The following is an 18,142-nucleotide window of genomic DNA, read 5'->3' as shown; positions in this document are numbered from 1 at the left end:
CGCTCCGATACCTTCGGGTCAGGCTAACGCTATATAAAACTCCTTAATAAATAAATAAATAAAATAAACATTCATAGACCGAAAACCCCATAATGAAGGTGCGCCCTGGGCTTCGACCGTATGGAAGCCGAGAGTAGCGCCCGCCCCTTCCCAGAACACATTCTATGATCAGAGTTAAGCTGGGCACTCCGAGAACAGTGTTGTGACTCTAAAGGTAAAGTTTGCATTGCAAACAGTGAACTGAAAAGGCATGCACAGCCCTAAGATGCTTTTGAAAAAGAGACAGTATTCTCTCTCACCTTCTCTCTTCCTCTCTCATCTTCTCTCTCCCTCTCTCACTTTATCTCTCTCTCTGCCTCACCTTCTCTCTCGCTATGTATCTCTCTCTCTCTCTCCCACCCTCTCTCTTTAATTCTTTATTTAGGACTTTCTTTGTAAAAATCGATGACCTAAGGTCACCACACAGCTAAAGATGTGAGTAGCCAGACTTAAAAGAACAAATATATACTCAGTACCTGCCTCCAGCGCCGCTGCTGCTTGTAACCTTGCTTGTAACCTTGGCACCGTTCAGCCAGGCACGAGCGGACAGAGGGTTCCGGCTAGAGCGCGACGCGTGGGGGGTGCAAAGTCCAGAACAAGTTCTTGTTTGATAATAAACACACAATGGGTGCAAATATTAGGGACTGGTGAGCCACTAAGAGTAAAAGTCCAGAGGCCACAATGCAGTTCCCATTTTAAGAACAGCATGTGTGACAGAGGGTTTCAGCCACAAAGCGGGCACGGCGGGGGCGGGGGGTGCGATGAATGAACTCTGTGTGCTCAAAGGTATTCTGGAGTCAAACATTAACCTGAAGCCATAGAAGGTGCTACAGCTTGGTTGGAGTCCTGAGCTGGGGCAAAAAGGTGAATGAGAAGAGGATGTGGTCTGACGGCTAGACTGCCGACCTTGGAGTGGGGAAACCAAGATTCGAGCCTCTGGGACGACTCCACATACTGTGATTCTGGGCAAATCAAATAATCTCCCCTGCCTACCAAGAAATGTGTCCTTGTGTAACGTAACTAGTGCTCATGTAAAGCGATCCAATACCTTCGGGCCGAGTTCGCGCTATATAAATCTGCACCAAAAAAAAGGTCGCTGTGGCGGCCATCTTGGGAGTATCTTGCGCACCTCCCTCCAAACCTTGTCTTGAATTCCTCCAATGATCTCACCAGGTCCAGGAATCTGCCTCTCTTTTTTGGTATATGATGGGTAGTATATGCCTTCTCTCAGGAGGGTATAAACCATACCCCTCAACCAAGGAGGGTGACTTCCGGTGTCTGTGGCAGGGGATACCCCTGGAGTTAATGCAGGTGAACTGTTCCTTGAAGGGGAGGGGGGCTGGCAGGAGGGGTGACCCCAACAAAGTCCACTCAAGCCCCGGGCTCAGTGGGAGGTTGGCAATGATTCCAAGGTGGGTCACACTTTTCCAATGTCAACGTCAGTTTTATTGTTTAGTTAATAAAAACCATAACAGTTTACGTACAAACAATGTTGAGTAGCAACAACCTTCCAAATAAAAAAATTACTGAAATAGAGGGATATACATGTTTTACTACCATTTTAAAAATGTTTCTAAAACTCAAAATCCACACATGACAAAGGAGGGAATACAAATTGATTTTAGTAAAACCTTATGTGTTAAAAGTGCTGGAGCTAATAAGGGAGAGCTGAGAGGAGGTGGAAAGAACAGGTGGCACACCCAGTTCCGCCAACCCTCTTTGGGTTCATCAAACACCCAAAAAGTGATGTGAGAAAAGCTTGTCATTTGTCTCTTCACTGAAAGTCTTTTGGGTGTAGTGAGGTTCCCGTGAGCAAGGGACCCACGTCGGGGCATACCCAAGGCTACTTAGGGTGGTACTTGAAACACACAAAAGGTGATGGGTCGGAATTGGTGGAACTTTACGTTCATAAGGGCCTCGTGCTCACTGTGCCCCGGGAACCAAGCTGCACCTGACGGAGGAGGCGGGAACTGGTCCTGGATTGCTCGTGTTCTGATTCGGAGCGAACCTGGCTTGGCTGTTCGGGTGGAGTTTTCTTATTGGAGCAGGACCAGGGCTGATTTGCCTATGGCTAAGTCGAAGGTGACAGAGTGAGCAAAAAACAATGGGTTGGAATGCTACCCCGAGTGATTGCCAGTGGTTAGACTACTTGCAAGAATACGGCCCATCACTTTTATGTCTTTTATATAAATCCTCTTCGATTTGACTAAGAAATGGATGCAGCATGTTGCACACGGAATTACAATCAAGTGTCGTGTTACTGCACCATTATGAGTTTTCCTCATCAGAATAAGGCATTGTGTGCAGAATGAGTTTTTTTCAGACTGATTTTCCCATGTTTAGTCTCTTCCTGAGAATTTGTCCCAGTTCACTTGTCTCAAGGTTTCTTCCTATGAATTGTGTGTAGGGAAAATTCCTTATGGTGCAGGTTCTCCTGCTCAACACACAAACACGTTTCAGCTGCTTACTCCTGTTTGTGGCCGTAATCGGGATTTTCGGCAGCCTCATAATGAAGGCTTTTGCATCCTCATTTCAGCCAAGTTAGAAGACAATGCCTGCATATGTTTGATTTGCATCCCTTTAAAAAAAATGTGCGATGATTTGCACTTTTTTGCTCATTTACAAAACACTATTAAAATAGACATTGAGTTCTTTGCAAGTTGTGTATTTCCACTCTTTCCTCTTCAGAGGGTGGTTTGTGGGGCTAGCAAACCACTGGACTGCACATGGCTGCAATGTACAGAAGCACGTTTTACCTCTTTAAGGAATCTCTTCTCCAACACCCACCTGAAATACAGTGCTCACCCTTTCCTTCCGCGCCCTAAAAAGGCCCTTGCTCTAGAGTATTACAGGAGTACATCTGCTTTTGTTTTCATGGCGGGAATAGCCGTGCAAACTACTAACAAACCTAGAAGTTTGTAGGCGTTCATCACCGTTTGCATGCCCACCGACCTGTGGCACCTACTGCCTTGCCTCTACGATGACAGCTGTAGGCAGCCTCCTATGTTGGGTGGTTCTCTGTATTCGTATTTTCAGTCCGCGAAGCAGCAATGTGGTGTAACCCTGGGTCCGTCAATCATAGAATTTGCACCCAAAAACTAGTTCTTTATACACATAACTTTCACTTGTGCCTGGAAAGACACTTGTAAATTGGACCAAAAATATTTAGACTTTGGTAGGTGTGCGCATAAAGAAATTAGACCAACATGGCAGTGGGTATCGCACAAATGCTTTTTGGCCTGGGCTTCGCTACCCTGCACTTAGCCGAGGGTTGCCATTAGTCGCAACACGGGCAGGATGGCGGATCACCGGCGGCTGTGCTCCTGTGAGGTGGTAACATTGCCCGTAGACACCGTGGCGGGGGGCTTAAAAGCGCTGCGGATCAGGAGTGCGACCTTTTCCCGTGACCACCTGGCTGCGAGCACCTCCAGAGGACTTCAACCCGCGGCGGGGCCACATCTGTGGCCATTGGCTGGTTTGGTCCCCTTGATGGTGGGCAAGGAGCTGACTAGAGCGGAGACTGACCTGCTGGTGGTCCTGGACTTTTCAGCCCTACCCTTGGTTGCTTGGAGTTGATCATAGATGGGGACTTTGCCTGGAGGTTGGTCAGGCCTCAGGTACCCTGGCAGGGACGGTGCGTTATACGGTTCCTTGGTGTTTCGTGTTCTGTATCGCACGGTGTGCATTTTTCGTCCCTCGACTACTCAGAGGTGGCTGTGATGCTTGTATAAATAGATGTTGACTACATTGTTGGCCCCAGAACCCTGGTGGGGATGAGAATTGTTGGCACTGGGTGCTTGCCCCTGCGGGGGATAGAAATAGAAAGAATTTGCTGGCTACAATGCATTTGTAAGTGTTTATCACTGAACTGAGGAATCCTGGATGAAATGTATGTGGTTCATTTATCTCAAGACACTTGCTGTACAATATGTGTGTTATCTTCCGTGCTTGCTTCTCAGGACTAACTTGGTGACTGCCTTGCATCCCTTGAAGGATCCTTGTGTGAATAAATGGCTACACCCTGGTAGAACCGCATGCTTGAGTACGACTCTCAGTTGTCACAGGGATGGGGTGGTTGTGTATGAGTGAAGGTCAGTGGTTTGCACTTTCGAAGCACACTTTGTGTTTCTGATGTGGTAAAACGTCGTCTTCAGCTCAGTTCACGATGATGAACCCAGTTTGCTGCAGAGGGCAACCTAAAGAAATCTCTACAATGAAAATATGAATAAGTTATTTTTATTGGAGTTTTGCTTTTTTGTAGCTCTGTAAATGACAGGTGTTGCAATTGGACCACTTAATGGTCTTAACTTGCCTTAATCACTTCACTTCTAGATTATTCCAACAGCTTGTATGTGGGAACTCCAGCTTATTTGATTAAGCGATTGCAGATTGTGCAGAATGCCGCAGCTAGGCTGATATGCAACATCCCTTATCGCCATTCCATCACCCCTTACCTGATGAAACTGCACTGGCTGCCGGTTACCTACTGCATTCAATTCAAAGCGTTGATCTTGGCGTTTAGGGCCCTTAATGGCCGTGGCCCGGTCGATCTTAGAAATAGGCTTAAGCCCGTTCAGTCAACCCGAGCTCTCAGATCTAATCATCTTCGCCTCCTCCTCTCCCCTCGCTTTCGCCGGTCTAGAACGGGGGGTAGAGCCTTTGTTGTGGTGACTGAAAAATTGTGTAACAGCCTTCCATTGGGCCTACGGCTGATTACATCTGAAACACTGTTACGAAGCAATTTGAAAACCTGGCTGTTTTCCAAACTCTAGCCGCTCCTGACCTTCCCGGTGCTTTTTGTCCGTAGCGCCGGGACACCCCCGTTGGGGGTAGCTGCGCGCTTTACAAGCTTCAAAATAAATAATTAAATACACCTTCAGTGACTTCTTTTTTTTTCTCTTCTTTTTATATCACGCGAATTTGACCCGAAATCAGGTATCAGAGCGCTTTACATGAGCACCAGTGCCGTTACATAAGGACACATTCATTTTTGTGAGGCACGGGGAGATTAAGTGATTTGCCCAGAATCACAGGATGTTGAGCGTCGTTGTGGAGACTCGCACCCAGTTACCCAGATTTGAAGTCCACCGCCCTAGCCGTTAGGCCAACTCCTCTTCTGAAGGAGGAATCGCTGAATGGGCCCAGTCGTGACCCAGCTTTGTTACCTGCAGGTCACAGACTGTCAGCAGCAGGCATGTAATCTGCTGAGCCTTCTAGTCAGCAAAAAGAACAATACCTCCTTGTATGGCCAGCACTTCATTTGCTAGTCAAATAGTAGCCGCTTAGAACTAAGGGAGTGGTGGAGGGCGGGGTTTGAACACTCCTCTCTGTTGGGAAACACACTAGAGGTCTTCTAAAGCACATGTGAACCCTTCAATGGCAAAAGCAGGCTTCGCTCAAGAGAAAGCTGTTGCCTCAGCTCCCAGTACTGCAAGTCTTCTTTTTTCCTCTTTTGTGTTCTAAATATTTTATAATTTTCTTAGAAGACGTACGAAACAGAAAGCATATAATACATACAGGGGAGAGGAGTTGGCCTAACGGCTAGGGCGGTCGACCTCGAATCTGGGTAACTGGGTTCAAGTCTCGGCAATGACGCTGAACATCCTGTGATTCTGGGCAGATCACTTAATCTCCTCGTGCCTAACAAAAAACATGAATGTGTCCTCATGTAACGCAACTGGTGCTACGTAAAGCGCTCTGACACCCGATTCGGGTCAAGTTCGCGCTATATAAAACTCTGTAAAAACAAATGTTTTAAATACATACATGAAGCCTACTAGAGCAGGCTAATGTCAGTAAAGATATACATTGCTTCCGTCTACAACCTTGTACAAAGGGGGAAATAGATAGACTGAGTCTGATTCAAACTTGTCGGCAGGCAGAAGGCGTTGCAAGTCTTGGTACATGTAAATATGGGTGGAAAGCCGCCTCCAGGCGTCTTACAGGTAGAATCACTGTACCTTATTTGCAAGGACACTGGATTAAATCAGCTATCACAATGTCATTCCCCTGGCTTCAGTGGCTTGGCCCTTGTATCACCGATTTTGGACTCAGCAGTCCCCCATTATTGCTGTCCGCCATCTCGGGGTCAATGGCCAGTGAACTGGTGAGGCCATTAATGTCTTTCTTCTCTCCTTTGCCTCCTCCAGGTAGAGAAGAAGATGCCCAACACGGAGGTGGTACTCCGAAAGCTGCAGGTGACCTTCCAGAGGGTGAGTGAATCGCTAGCGCCTCGCTTCAGCTACATGTAGGCGCTGTACTCTTACCTGTGCCTCACTAAAGGCCAACGAGCGCGTCAGTAGAGAGGCCCGAGCACCTCTACGCAGGGCACGCTACGGAAGCGACAGGGGGGAGGTGTCCATCTGCTTGAGGCTCTGAAAATCCAACTGGTTCTTAAATTATTCACTCATCCACTCAGTCTTCCAATCTCTCGTCCCTGACCCTAAGCATTAGGGCCCGTGGGCTTAGTGTGTAGGTGAACATGGTACGGGGCGTCCCCGGCAGCGAGACATGCTCACAAGAACTAGCTGTGTGGGGCGCTGGGCACGCGACATTCTGCACCTTCGCTGCGGCGGCTATTCCACCGCAGCGTTGAGGGGACGGAACCGCTCCGTCACCAGCCTCGGTTGAGCTGTGCTCATGACGGAGCGGATCCGTCATGGCCCCACCCGCTCAATAGAACGCGCCGTGCAGGCGCGTCGGGTGGGCCATGACGGAACCGCTCCATCATCAGCACAGCACTACTGCGGCTGATGACAGAGCGGTTCCGTCATCAGCGCGGAAGGAGTTAATGATGACATCACATGCATTGGCCCACCAGCTGATGTCATGTACACCAGAGTCAAACCAAGACAGATCTCTGCCGATGAAATGCAGCTCCCAAGGACTAAACACAATTGTGCGACTGAATATCGACTCCAACAATATTGTGGTATAAGAATATCGAGGACAGAATATCAAGGGACAAAATAGAGAAAGGTGAGTGCATATCGGGAAGTATTGATTTACGATTCCTAACTCCACATCTTTCTACCTTGAAGATATGTACCATATAAGTGTATGTGTATATAATATATATATATATACATATATATATATATAAAACAGTTCTCGTTTGCAGAAACGGAACGGTACTCATCGTAGTGTATATTCAAATTCTATTGCCATATTGTCCATTTTCAGTGTCTAAGTCAAATCATTTAATGTCAGTGCTTCTTGTGCGCAGGCGTCTTGAAAAGGCTTTTCAAGCCGAAACGCGTCTGATGCTGCACTTATGTGATCTGCTGTTCCAATAAAATTTGAATATACACAAAAAAAGGCAATCCAATTTGAATATACACCACGAGGAGTGCCGTTCTGTTTCTGCAAACAATGGAGGAACTGTCAGGTTAACACGCCCGGGCATGGGCGTTTTAAGAGCAGCCCAGGCGCTTCGGCTGCATGTCATCCTAACGCACGTTTGTGGTCTGTACCTGATTGTCTACGAAGGAGTCAGTAGTTCAGGACTGACGGTGATATTATATATATATATATATATATATATATATATATATATATATATATATATATATATATATATATATGTGTATATATATATATATATATATATATATATATATGTGGTGTTGGGTATAGAAAATCTAGGCCTACTTACCTGTCGATATATATTTCTTCAGTATTTTGTTCTCAGTAATCTGTCTCACAAATATTGCGGGCTCGATATTCAGGCGTCATTCAAGATGGCTGCCAGCTGTATCACACATTTAGCGTCTCCGCTGCTTGCCTGCAGGAGGTGCGAGAGATCATGCATTTCCAGTACGTGGCCTGGCCGGACCGTGGAATTCCCGACACCTACGACTGCTTCCTGGAGATGATTCGGCTCCTGCGGCAGTACCAAGGGGAGGACCCGGCGCCCATGTGTGTCCACTGCAGGTGAGAGAGTAAAGAATGCCCCAGTATGTATGTACTACAGATGATGGGTGGAGTACCTCATGTGTGCTAACTGCAGGTGAGAGAATAAAGACTCCCCCAGTATACAGTGGTTGTTCACACAATAAGTATAGGTGCAGAGGGATACCAGTTAGACAGTGCTCAGTGCCAGGACACCCTTGGGTAAAAATGCACTTTAAAAGCCTTATTAACATAACATAACATAACATATATGCCCTACAGATGATGGGTGGAGTACCCCAGGGGTGTCCCCTGCAGGTAAGAGATTAAAGATCCCCCAGTATATCTGCACTACAGATGAAGGGTGGAGTACTGCACATGTGTCAACTACAGTTGAGAGATTAAAGATTTCCCCAGTATATATGCACTATAGGTGATAGGTGGAGTACCCCTTGTGTGTCAACTGCAGTTGAGAGGAAAAAGGCTGCCGCAATATATAACCACTATAGGTGATGCATAGGGGAGGTGTGCTGGTTATGTGTGCACTGCTTACCGGGGAGCATCCATTACTACGCGGTATTTACGCCGCACTACCATTACAACGCTGCTTTTACAACGCAAGTCGTTACCAGGACTTGTGCTGGAGGGCGCTCTAGGCTAAGGAATAGTAGATTTACTATTCCAGCACCTTCCCTACTGTACGTAGGCTGGAGTTGGAATAGTAAATCTTACTATTCCTAAGTCCAGCACCCTACAGCGCAAGTCATGGTAACGACTTGCGTTGTAAAACCAGCATTGTAATGGTAGTGCGGTGTAAACACCGCGTTGTAACGTCTTACATCCCTGCTTACCAGTATGTAAGCACTGTAAGTCTACATTTGTCTACTGCAGATGGCAGGATAAAGTCTGCCTCTAAGTAATTCTGGGTTACTGGGTACCCCGTGTGCGTGAACATCAGGTGAGCCACTAACAGACCTTGCAATGCAGGTGAGGTGTGGTGAGAGTCCCTAATGTATGTGCAACACAGCTGAAACCGAGACTGCCTCCTGTGTGTGGAACAGAGACTGCTCTGTGTGTGCGTGCACGCATTGTGAAAGGAAAACAGAGGGGGGATAGATTGTCTCCTGTGTGCGGAAAGCAGGTGAAACAAAGACTGCTGTATGTGTTTTTGTGTGTGTGATTGTGCGTTGTAGAGAGAGAGAGAGAGAGAAAGAGAGACGGCCTCCTATGTGTGTAAATCAGTTGGAACAGAGAGGCTGCTATGTGTGTGTGTGTTTGTGTGTGTGTATTGTAGTTGAAATGCACAAAGAGAAACTGCCTCCTGTGTGTGCAAACCAGGTGGAACAGAAAGAGAGCGAGAGAGAAAGTGAGTGTGTGTGTGTGTGTGCGTATGTAGGTGTGTGTGTGTGTAATGTGTTTTTGAAACAGTCTCATCTTGTTGTGTGCGGACACTCCGCACTCGTAAAGATACTATTCTTAAATCCCTTTGCGAATAGCAAACAATCGTAAAATTCTGCAAACGTTTAAGTTTACCTTTGTTTATCAGGCCCACAGGGAGCAAGACAGACTGCCTCTTGTGTGTGCAAAGCAGGTGAACCAGAGACCTGTTTATGTGTATAGTGTATTGCACCTGATAAATAACAATACTGCAGAGAATGTTATTTATCGGGTACGATAAAAAAACACCCATTGCGAGTTTATGGGGAATAACACGCTGATTTTGGTGTTTATTGCACCAAAATCCATATGCTAAGATAAATGCTGAATGATTTTCCCTGTTAAATTTCGGCAGCTTTGACCTACCAAAAGTTAATGACTGTTGAGGTATTTAATGCATCCGATAAATATCGGATGCGTTAAATACCTCCCAATTCATAATTCCAACCCATGTTTAAACAGGGCAGGTCGGAATATACCGACCAACTCATATCACTCAAATGACTTTCATATTTCACCATACTAATTCACCACTAATCCTTATGGGTCCTGGAGTAGCGTGCTACTCGCTGAAAAAAGCGCTTCAACACCCCATCAGGGGTAACAAGCGCTATATAAATGAAAAACCTTTTCCCTCTTCTATCCCTCCACTATCCTTCTGAATCCAAATAACTGGCTAACCTATCCGCCAGCAAAATTGCTTGTAGAACCACCACAGGCAACGTTTCTCTAAAACGAGGTAATTCTGCAGTCTTAGGGCGACATCTAGTGGTGACAGTAGTTTACTACAAAATGTCAACAAACTACCTGTCTTTAGTGTTTGTGGAGCTCTCCAGCAGCCAAAGTTCTATTATGTCTGAAGTTCTGAAAATTCTCACACCATTCCTGCTTACCACAAGAAGTTACACTAAACAGGTACAATCAGAGAACCTCAACATCTTGATCATGAAGTCACGGGTGGGGTGTCTAGAAGAGTGGCCAAACTAGGCCCATTATAAATAGGGCTCCCGGTTTTATGATATTTATTTTTTTGCCATTTTCACCTGTATTTATCCATATTTATTTTTTGATAATTTCATCTGTATTTATCCATATTTATTTTGGGGTTTGTGGAAAAATTAAGCTGAAATTAGTATATTTCCACATTTATTCAACCGATAAAAATGCGCTCATGCTTGAATGTCTGCCAGGCTTCAGTGCTGTGAACACCCACTGCAGTGCAGAAGGTAAATCAGTGCATTATATGAAAATATGCAAATTTCAGTATTAACCTTGTGCCTATCTACTGCTGTTAGAGCCGCTTTACTAAAATTCCTTTCCTTTTAAACCCCCTTATCTATCAATCCACACATCTATAGGCCTGGCAGTCACGGCAAACAGTTTTTAGAATTCCCCAAAAAGCACCCCAATTTCCTCTTTTATCCACATTTAGAACTAAATACAGACAAAAAAATAAATGTTTTCTGTCTGTATTTATCTGTAAGAATCTGTAAAAATGGAAAGCAGGGAGCCTTAATTATAAATAAGGCTCCCAGTTATCTGTTTTTACTGACTTAACTCATGAATGCTTACTGATATCTGGGCTTCCCTGCCTAAACTCTTTTTTAAAAACTAAAAAATACAGAATGGAAACATCCTTTAGCATGACGCCGGATCACGCTATGCCTTTACAGCACAGGCAATAGAACAAATGCGTCTTTAGCATGCATTCTTTTAGCACCAAGTCATTACATCGACTTGCTTTAGGGGGCGCATTGGTGGAGATATGTTGGATTTAAAGTCCAACGCTTTCCCTACTGTTGCGCAGACTGGAGTTGGAATAGTAAATAATACTAATCCAAAGTCCAGCGCCCGCCTAAGGAAAGTCGTTGTAATGACTTGCGTGCAAAAGGAATGCGTCGTGACGACACGGTTGTTCTAATGCCTGTATTAAAGAGGCATGTCAGCTAAACACATGCGTGATGCCGTCATACAATCAAACAGAAAGTAGTTCTTTTCGGTGGTTCTCCATAGTGTTAGTCAGGACTGCCATGCCAATCCTGGTGCAGATTGACCACATAAGGAGTCAAGAAAAAGAGGATGGCGTTGCTTAAATAACTGCAGATGCAAACCTATATTCCCTACAGCACTAATATTTTCAAATGCGTGTATTATTTTATGTATGGCTGCTTACAGTGCTAAAATCCAGCACACATCTTCGTGTGAGTATACATTTATCCGGTAAATAAAATTAGCATGTTAGTTTCAGCTTTATTTTTTCACAGAATATAAAATAATATGGATAAGTAAAAATAAAAGGAGTAAAAAATAAATGTGGAAAATACAGGTGAAAATGGTAAAAAAAAAATGCATACCATAAAACTGAGAACCCTAATTTTAAAATTGCAGAAACAACTGGGACTGGGCAAGGAAGAGTGCATTACAGCAAGCTGATGCTGATCACGGTTCATAGAACTTGTCGCAAATGTTCTCACGTTTATTCCACATAATTTTCAGATGTGTCCAAGAGTTTTCAGGCTTTCAGTTGGGCTTTATTTCACGGTGGAAGGCTCTTAATTTGTAAAAACGAATGCATAGATTTACAAAGATTTTGCGTCTGGTTTTGCGTCTCATTTGTCGCACACCTGACGCAAAATCCATTTTGGTATTTACACAGCAACGCAAATGTTGATTTGGGTTGCTTTGTATAGAAAATGAAACGCAGCGCATTGCACTTACTTGTGTTACTTTGTGTCAGGGAGGCGTTCCATGGGTTGTGCACAGGTGGCCCACGCATACCTCCACGGATTTTGACACAAACCCATCCCTACAAAGAGTTGTAGATATAGATTTGTACCAAAGTGGTGCGCTTGCCTGAGGCTGGGGTAACAAGGAGAAATATATTTATTTCCGGTTCATTGTCATCCTCTCAGTGGGGCGGGTACCTAGGCTGAAACCCGGGCATGCTCTCTCTATGCGGCCTGGTGACTCTGCAGAGGCCCCCGGGCATGGACTATGCCAGCTTCCCTTGTTCTTGGGAATCCTAGTGGTCTCAGGACCAGTGCTAGCTTTTAAGGGTGGAGTTGTGGAGGTGGATCATACATAAGGCCTTATCGTGCTGCAGGGTCCTATTGTCTTCCTTACTTCCAAGGTATCGTCTTATGCAACACCCGTCAAGACCCTCCCATTGACTAGACTGTAGGACCCCCCCACCTGCCCTGGCAGCAGGTGGTGGCAACTGCAGGGGTCACCACTGAGGCCTCTGTGCTCCCAAGCTCTCTGTGCATGTGCTCAAAGGGGGTGTCCCAAACTGACCCCATACCTGCAGGTACCTTGATGTGATGGCACCAAGGCATTGGCGAGGCGGCTTGGGTCTTAGCCAGGGGTTGCACTGAGGCTACATTTGTTCCTGGGTTCCACATAAACTCAGGGATGGACTCGAATAACTGGGGAGGATTGCACTGCTGCATTCTGGGAGAGCGGCTCAACCATGGCGGGGAGGAGGGGGGGCGTGCCCTATAAAGGGGGCAGCAGTGAAAACCAGGATGGGACATGTCTGGATCCCAAGGAAAAGAAGAGGGAATCTGTGGGTATTGGCAGCTTGTCAGTGCCAGCTCTTCCTTGTTTAAGCTGCTTTGTCACCATAATATGTATTTTAATTTATCTGTACCTTTGTATGAACACGAACCAGTGCTGTGGAGCCGCAAGACAACAAGAAGCATTTGAGTTAGGAGCAAAAAGATGCATTAGCCTACTGTCAGAAATAAAAAATAGAGAAATTGCATAAGAAAATAAAGGATGTGACGTGTAACAAATATGTACTGATAGTAACAATCTGTACCAGCAGCCAAGGCGCTCACTATTGGTTTCTCCCTCCAGCGCTGGCTGCGGCCGAACCGGTGTCATCTGCACGGTGGAGTACGTCCAGAACCTCATCAGCAAGAAGGTAGGAGAACGTATGCTCATTACAGAACTTACAGGTGCAGAGACCTTACAGGCTGTGGCTTCAGAGAGAGGAGATATCCCTCAGGTCAGGCCTCAGACCTAAGGGCTATCTCAATTCACCTTATAGGCTCTAAATAAATAAAACAATTTACCTTGCGTGCGCTGCATCGCCAACTCGGCGATGCAGCGCGTGCAAGGTAAATTGTTTGATTTATTTAATTACTTAACTTACTCCTGTGTGTCGTATGTCGGACTCCACTACCCCTCACCCTGTCCCTCCCCCGTTCCACCACCCCCCAACACTCCCACGGTGAGCCGCCACTGAGGCTGAGACATCCAACCAACAGGGAAGCTATCTCTCAGGTCACCTTCCAGGCTGAGGCATTACAAAGAAGAGCTCTCTCAGGTAATCTTACAGGCTGAGGCATTACACAAAGGAGCTCTCTCAAGTAATCTTACAGGCTGAGGCATTACACAGAGGACCTATCTTTCAGGTCATCTTACAGGTTCAGACATTACACAGAGAATCTATCTCTCAGATCCCCTTACAGGCTGAGACATTACACAGATAATCTATCTCTGAGATCCCCTTACAGGCTGAGCCATTACACAGAGAATCTATCTCTCAGAACCCCTTTACAGGCTGAGACTTGACACAGAGAATCTATCTCTCAGATCCTCTTACAGGCTGAGACATTACACAGAGAATCTATCTCTCAGTTCCCCTTACAGGCTGATACATTACACAGAGAATCTATCTCTCAGATCCCCTTACAGACTGAGACATTACACATAGAATCTATCTCTCAGATCCCCTTACAGGCTGAGACATTACACAGAGAATCTATCTCTCAGATCCCCTTACAGGCTGAGACATTACACAGAGAATCTATCTCTCAGATCCCCTTACAGGCTTGGACATTACACAGAGAATCTATCTCTCAGATCCTCTTACAGGTTGAGACATTACACAGAGAATCTATCTCTCATAACCCCTTTACAGGCTGAGACTTTATTCACATATGTATCAAGGACCCCCTGAGTAACTGATTCTAATAATTCCTAGGTCAGGGAAAAAACATATATGAAAAGTAACAACCTAGGCAATTAACCCTGGCTTGTCATAGATATTAATTGAGAGGAAAAGAACTAATCATAATCACAGTCTCATGTTTATTAACATAATCAGAAAAAGTAAATTTTTCATAAAAATTGAATAGTTAAAACCGTTCACATGAATAATGAACAAGCAACATGACATATACATAAAAAGTGGCAAAATAAACAGTATCGACACGCGTTTCGGCGACCAGCGCCTTCTTCAGAAGTAGCCACGTACTGCCTATAAAAAACGTAATATACAATAAATATCATTTTACTAATAATATAATTTACATACAAATTCAAGATTAAACATTAACATAATGAGATGTCTTATCATCACCTTATTATCATCAATCTGATTATGTTAATAAACATGAGACTGTGATTATGATTAGTTCTTTTCCTCTCAATTAATATCTATGACAAGCCAGTGTTAATTGCCTAGGTTGTTACTTTTCATATACAGGCTGAGACTTTACACAGAGAATCTATCTCTCAGATCCCCTTACAGGCTGAGACATTACACAGAGAATCTATCTCTCAGATCCCCTTACAGGCTGAGACATTACACAGAGAATCTATCTCTCAGATCCCCTTACAGGCTGAGGCATTACACAGAGAATCGATCTCTCAGGTCCCTTACAGGCTGAGGCATTACACAGAGAATCTATCTGTCAGATCCCTTACAGGCTGAGACTTTACACAGAGAATCTATCTCTCAGATCCCCTTACAGGCTGAGACATTACACAGAGAATCTATCTCTCAGATCCCCCTACAGGCTGAGACATTACACAGAGAATCTATCTCTCAGATCCCCTTAAAGGCTGAGACATTACACAGATAATCTATCTCTGAGATCCCCTTACAGGCTGAGCCATTACACAGAGAATCTATCTCTCAGAACCCCTTTACAGGCTGAGACTTGACACAGAGAATCTATCTCTCAGATCCTCTTACAGGCTGAGACATTACACAGAGAATCTATCTCTCAGTTCCCCTTACAGGCTGATACATTACACAGAGAATCTATCTCTCAGATCCCCTTACAGACTGAGACATTACACATAGAATCTATCTCTCAGATCCCCTTACAGGCTGAGACATTACACAGAGAATCTATCTCTCAGATCCCCTTACAGGCTGAGACATTACACAGATAATCTATCTCTCAGATCCCCTTACAGGCTTGGACATTACACAGAGAATCTATCTCTCAGATCCTCTTACAGGTTGAGACATTACACAGAGAATCTATCTCTCATAACCCCTTTACAGGCTGAGACTTTATTCACATATGTATCAAGGACCCCCTGAGTAACTGATTCTAATAATTCCTAGGTCAGGGAAAAAACATATATGAAAAGTAACAACCTAGGCAATTAACCCTGGCTTGTCATAGATATTAATTGAGAGGAAAAGAACTAATCATAATCACAGTCTCATGTTTATTAACATAATCAGAAAAAGTAAATTTTTCATAAAAATTGAATAGTTAAAACCGTTCACATGAATAATGAACAAGCAACATGACATATACATAAAAAGTGGCAAAATAAACAGTATCGACACGCGTTTCGGCGACCAGCGCCTTCTTCAGAAGTAGCCACGTACTGCCTATAAAAAACATAATATACAATAAATATCATTTTACTAATAATATAATTTACATACAAATTCAAGATTAAACATTAACATAATGAGATGTCTTATCATCACCTTATTATCATCAATCTGATTATGTTAATAAACATGAGACTGTGATTATGATTAGTTCTTTTCCTCTCAATTAATATCTATGACAAGCCAGTGTTAATTGCCTAGGTTGTTACTTTTCATATACAGGCTGAGACTTTACACAGAGAATCTATCTCTCAGATCCCCTTACAGGCTGAGACATTACACAGAGAATCTATCTCTCAGATCCCCTTACAGGCTGAGACATTACACAGAGAATCTATCTCTCAGATCCCCTTACAGGCTGAGGCATTACACAGAGAATCGATCTCTCAGGTCCCTTACAGGCTGAGGCATTACACAGAGAATCTATCTGTCAGATCCCTTACAGGCTGAGACTTTACACAGAGAATCTATCTCTCAGATCCCCTTACAGGCTGAGACATTACACAGAGAATCTATCTCTCAGATCCCCTTACAGGCTGAGACATTACACAGAGAATCTATCTCTCAGATCCCCTTAAAGGCTGAGACATTACACAGAGAATCTATCTCTCAGGTCCCTGTAATGATGTGAGCAGTCTAGTAGTTGGGTGTGGGTGGAGTTATGGGGCTGGAGGAAGAGGAGGAGCAAGGGCAGGAAAGGGTTAGTTAGAGTAGGGACAGGGACGAGTAAGGAGTGTGTTAATAAAGCTCCATAAACCTCAAGTAAGTGTCTGTTGTTATTACATGCACGACACTACAGCTGGCGACGAGGATAGGATGATGTGACCTGCCATCAATTCGAAGACGGCTGCTAAGGAAAAGCCATAATCTCGATGAGATAGAGGAAATGACCAGGGTGCATGATCAAGCGGAGGAACATGCCAAAAGAATGGAGACGGGGCGTGGTGAGAGAAGAGAACAAGCATATTGGATGCAAACCAACAGCACTCGCAGAAGATCAAACGAGCAACAGAGAAGGTCCCGACCGTCATCCCATCATCAATACAAAGGACGCCGACGTTATGAGTCTGGCCGGAGAGACAAGAAATCAGACCACTCAAGAAAATCAGATCGCTCAAGAAAATGTTATCGATAGATGTGTGTCCAGCAATGGGTCAACAATGCCGAAAGTGCGGACGAAAAAATCACTTTGAGGTGATGTGTGGAGTATATAGCAAAGAAAGAATGAGTGAAGCTACAAAGTCGTCTCGCCCAGATACAAAGCGACATCATGCGAAAGCCGTACAGGATAGAGCGATGTCACCCTCTGGCTCTTCCCACTCCAGCAGGGAGTTTCGCAAATCCCAATGGACGAGAAGGTCGCCGAGAAGGTCGCCGTCGAGAGAATCGAGATCGACATCTCTGGAGTCAGAATACACGGATGAATATGTCTGCATGGTATCGGACCCGGATCAGCTAAAGAGATATCCCCCATTAGATATAAGAGTGGGGACGCATGCGACCAAGTTTGTTTTAGACAGCGGAGCGTCACTAAATTACATGCCCGTGACCGAATATAACAAAATGAAGCCACCACCCCTCCTGAGTCCGGCACATGTCAGAGTGTTCACCTGGATGGCGAAAAAAACGCTTCCATGCCTGGGCAAATTTGCAACGACACTCAAACACGAATCCACCTCTGTGCCTGCATATATATTCATGTCATTGAGGGTCCGGAGGCTGATTGTCTCCTCAGTCTGCCTACTGCGGAGCGCCTCCGGTTGGTTGAGATCTTATACCGAGTCAGTGATGATCCGGACATCATCAGTAAGTTCCCCAAGTTATTCACTGGGCTTGGAAAAATGAACAAATGTCTGATTAGACTACACATTAACGAACAAGTGCGTCCTGTGGCCCAACATCCCAGGCGAGTTCCTTTTCATCTCCAGCAAGCGGTGGAAGATGAGATTCAGGAGTTGTTAAAAGCAGACATTATTGAAAGAACTGACGGTCCCACACCCTGGGTGTCACCGGTGGTTATTCTCCCAAAGAAAGGCACTCCAGAAAAGGTGCGTCTATGTGTGGACATGAGGCTTCCCAACACGGCCATAGAAAGAGAGCGTCACCCAGGGCCGCATTTGAGTGACA

The 18,142-nt window shown here is 44.9% G+C and overlaps 1 protein-coding gene across 1 annotated transcript in view; it reads left to right on the top strand.

Annotated features, from left to right (window-relative positions):
* The window catches only part of PTPN18 (protein tyrosine phosphatase non-receptor type 18), a 329,905-nt gene that overhangs the window by 140,853 nt on the left and 170,910 nt on the right, over nt 1-18,142 (top strand). The window contains exons 7-9 of the mRNA XM_078664676.1: nt 6,189-6,251; nt 7,829-7,971; nt 13,225-13,291. Coding sequence (XP_078520802.1) covers nt 6,189-6,251; nt 7,829-7,971; nt 13,225-13,291 — 273 coding nt within the window. The remainder of the gene's footprint in view (nt 1-6,188; nt 6,252-7,828; nt 7,972-13,224; nt 13,292-18,142) is intronic.

The sequence above is a fragment of the Lissotriton helveticus genome, chromosome 10 (genome assembly GCF_964261635.1).
Source record: "Lissotriton helveticus chromosome 10, aLisHel1.1, whole genome shotgun sequence".
NCBI lineage: Eukaryota > Metazoa > Chordata > Amphibia > Caudata > Salamandridae > Lissotriton > Lissotriton helveticus.
This window is presented reverse-complemented; position numbering and strand designations above follow the sequence as displayed.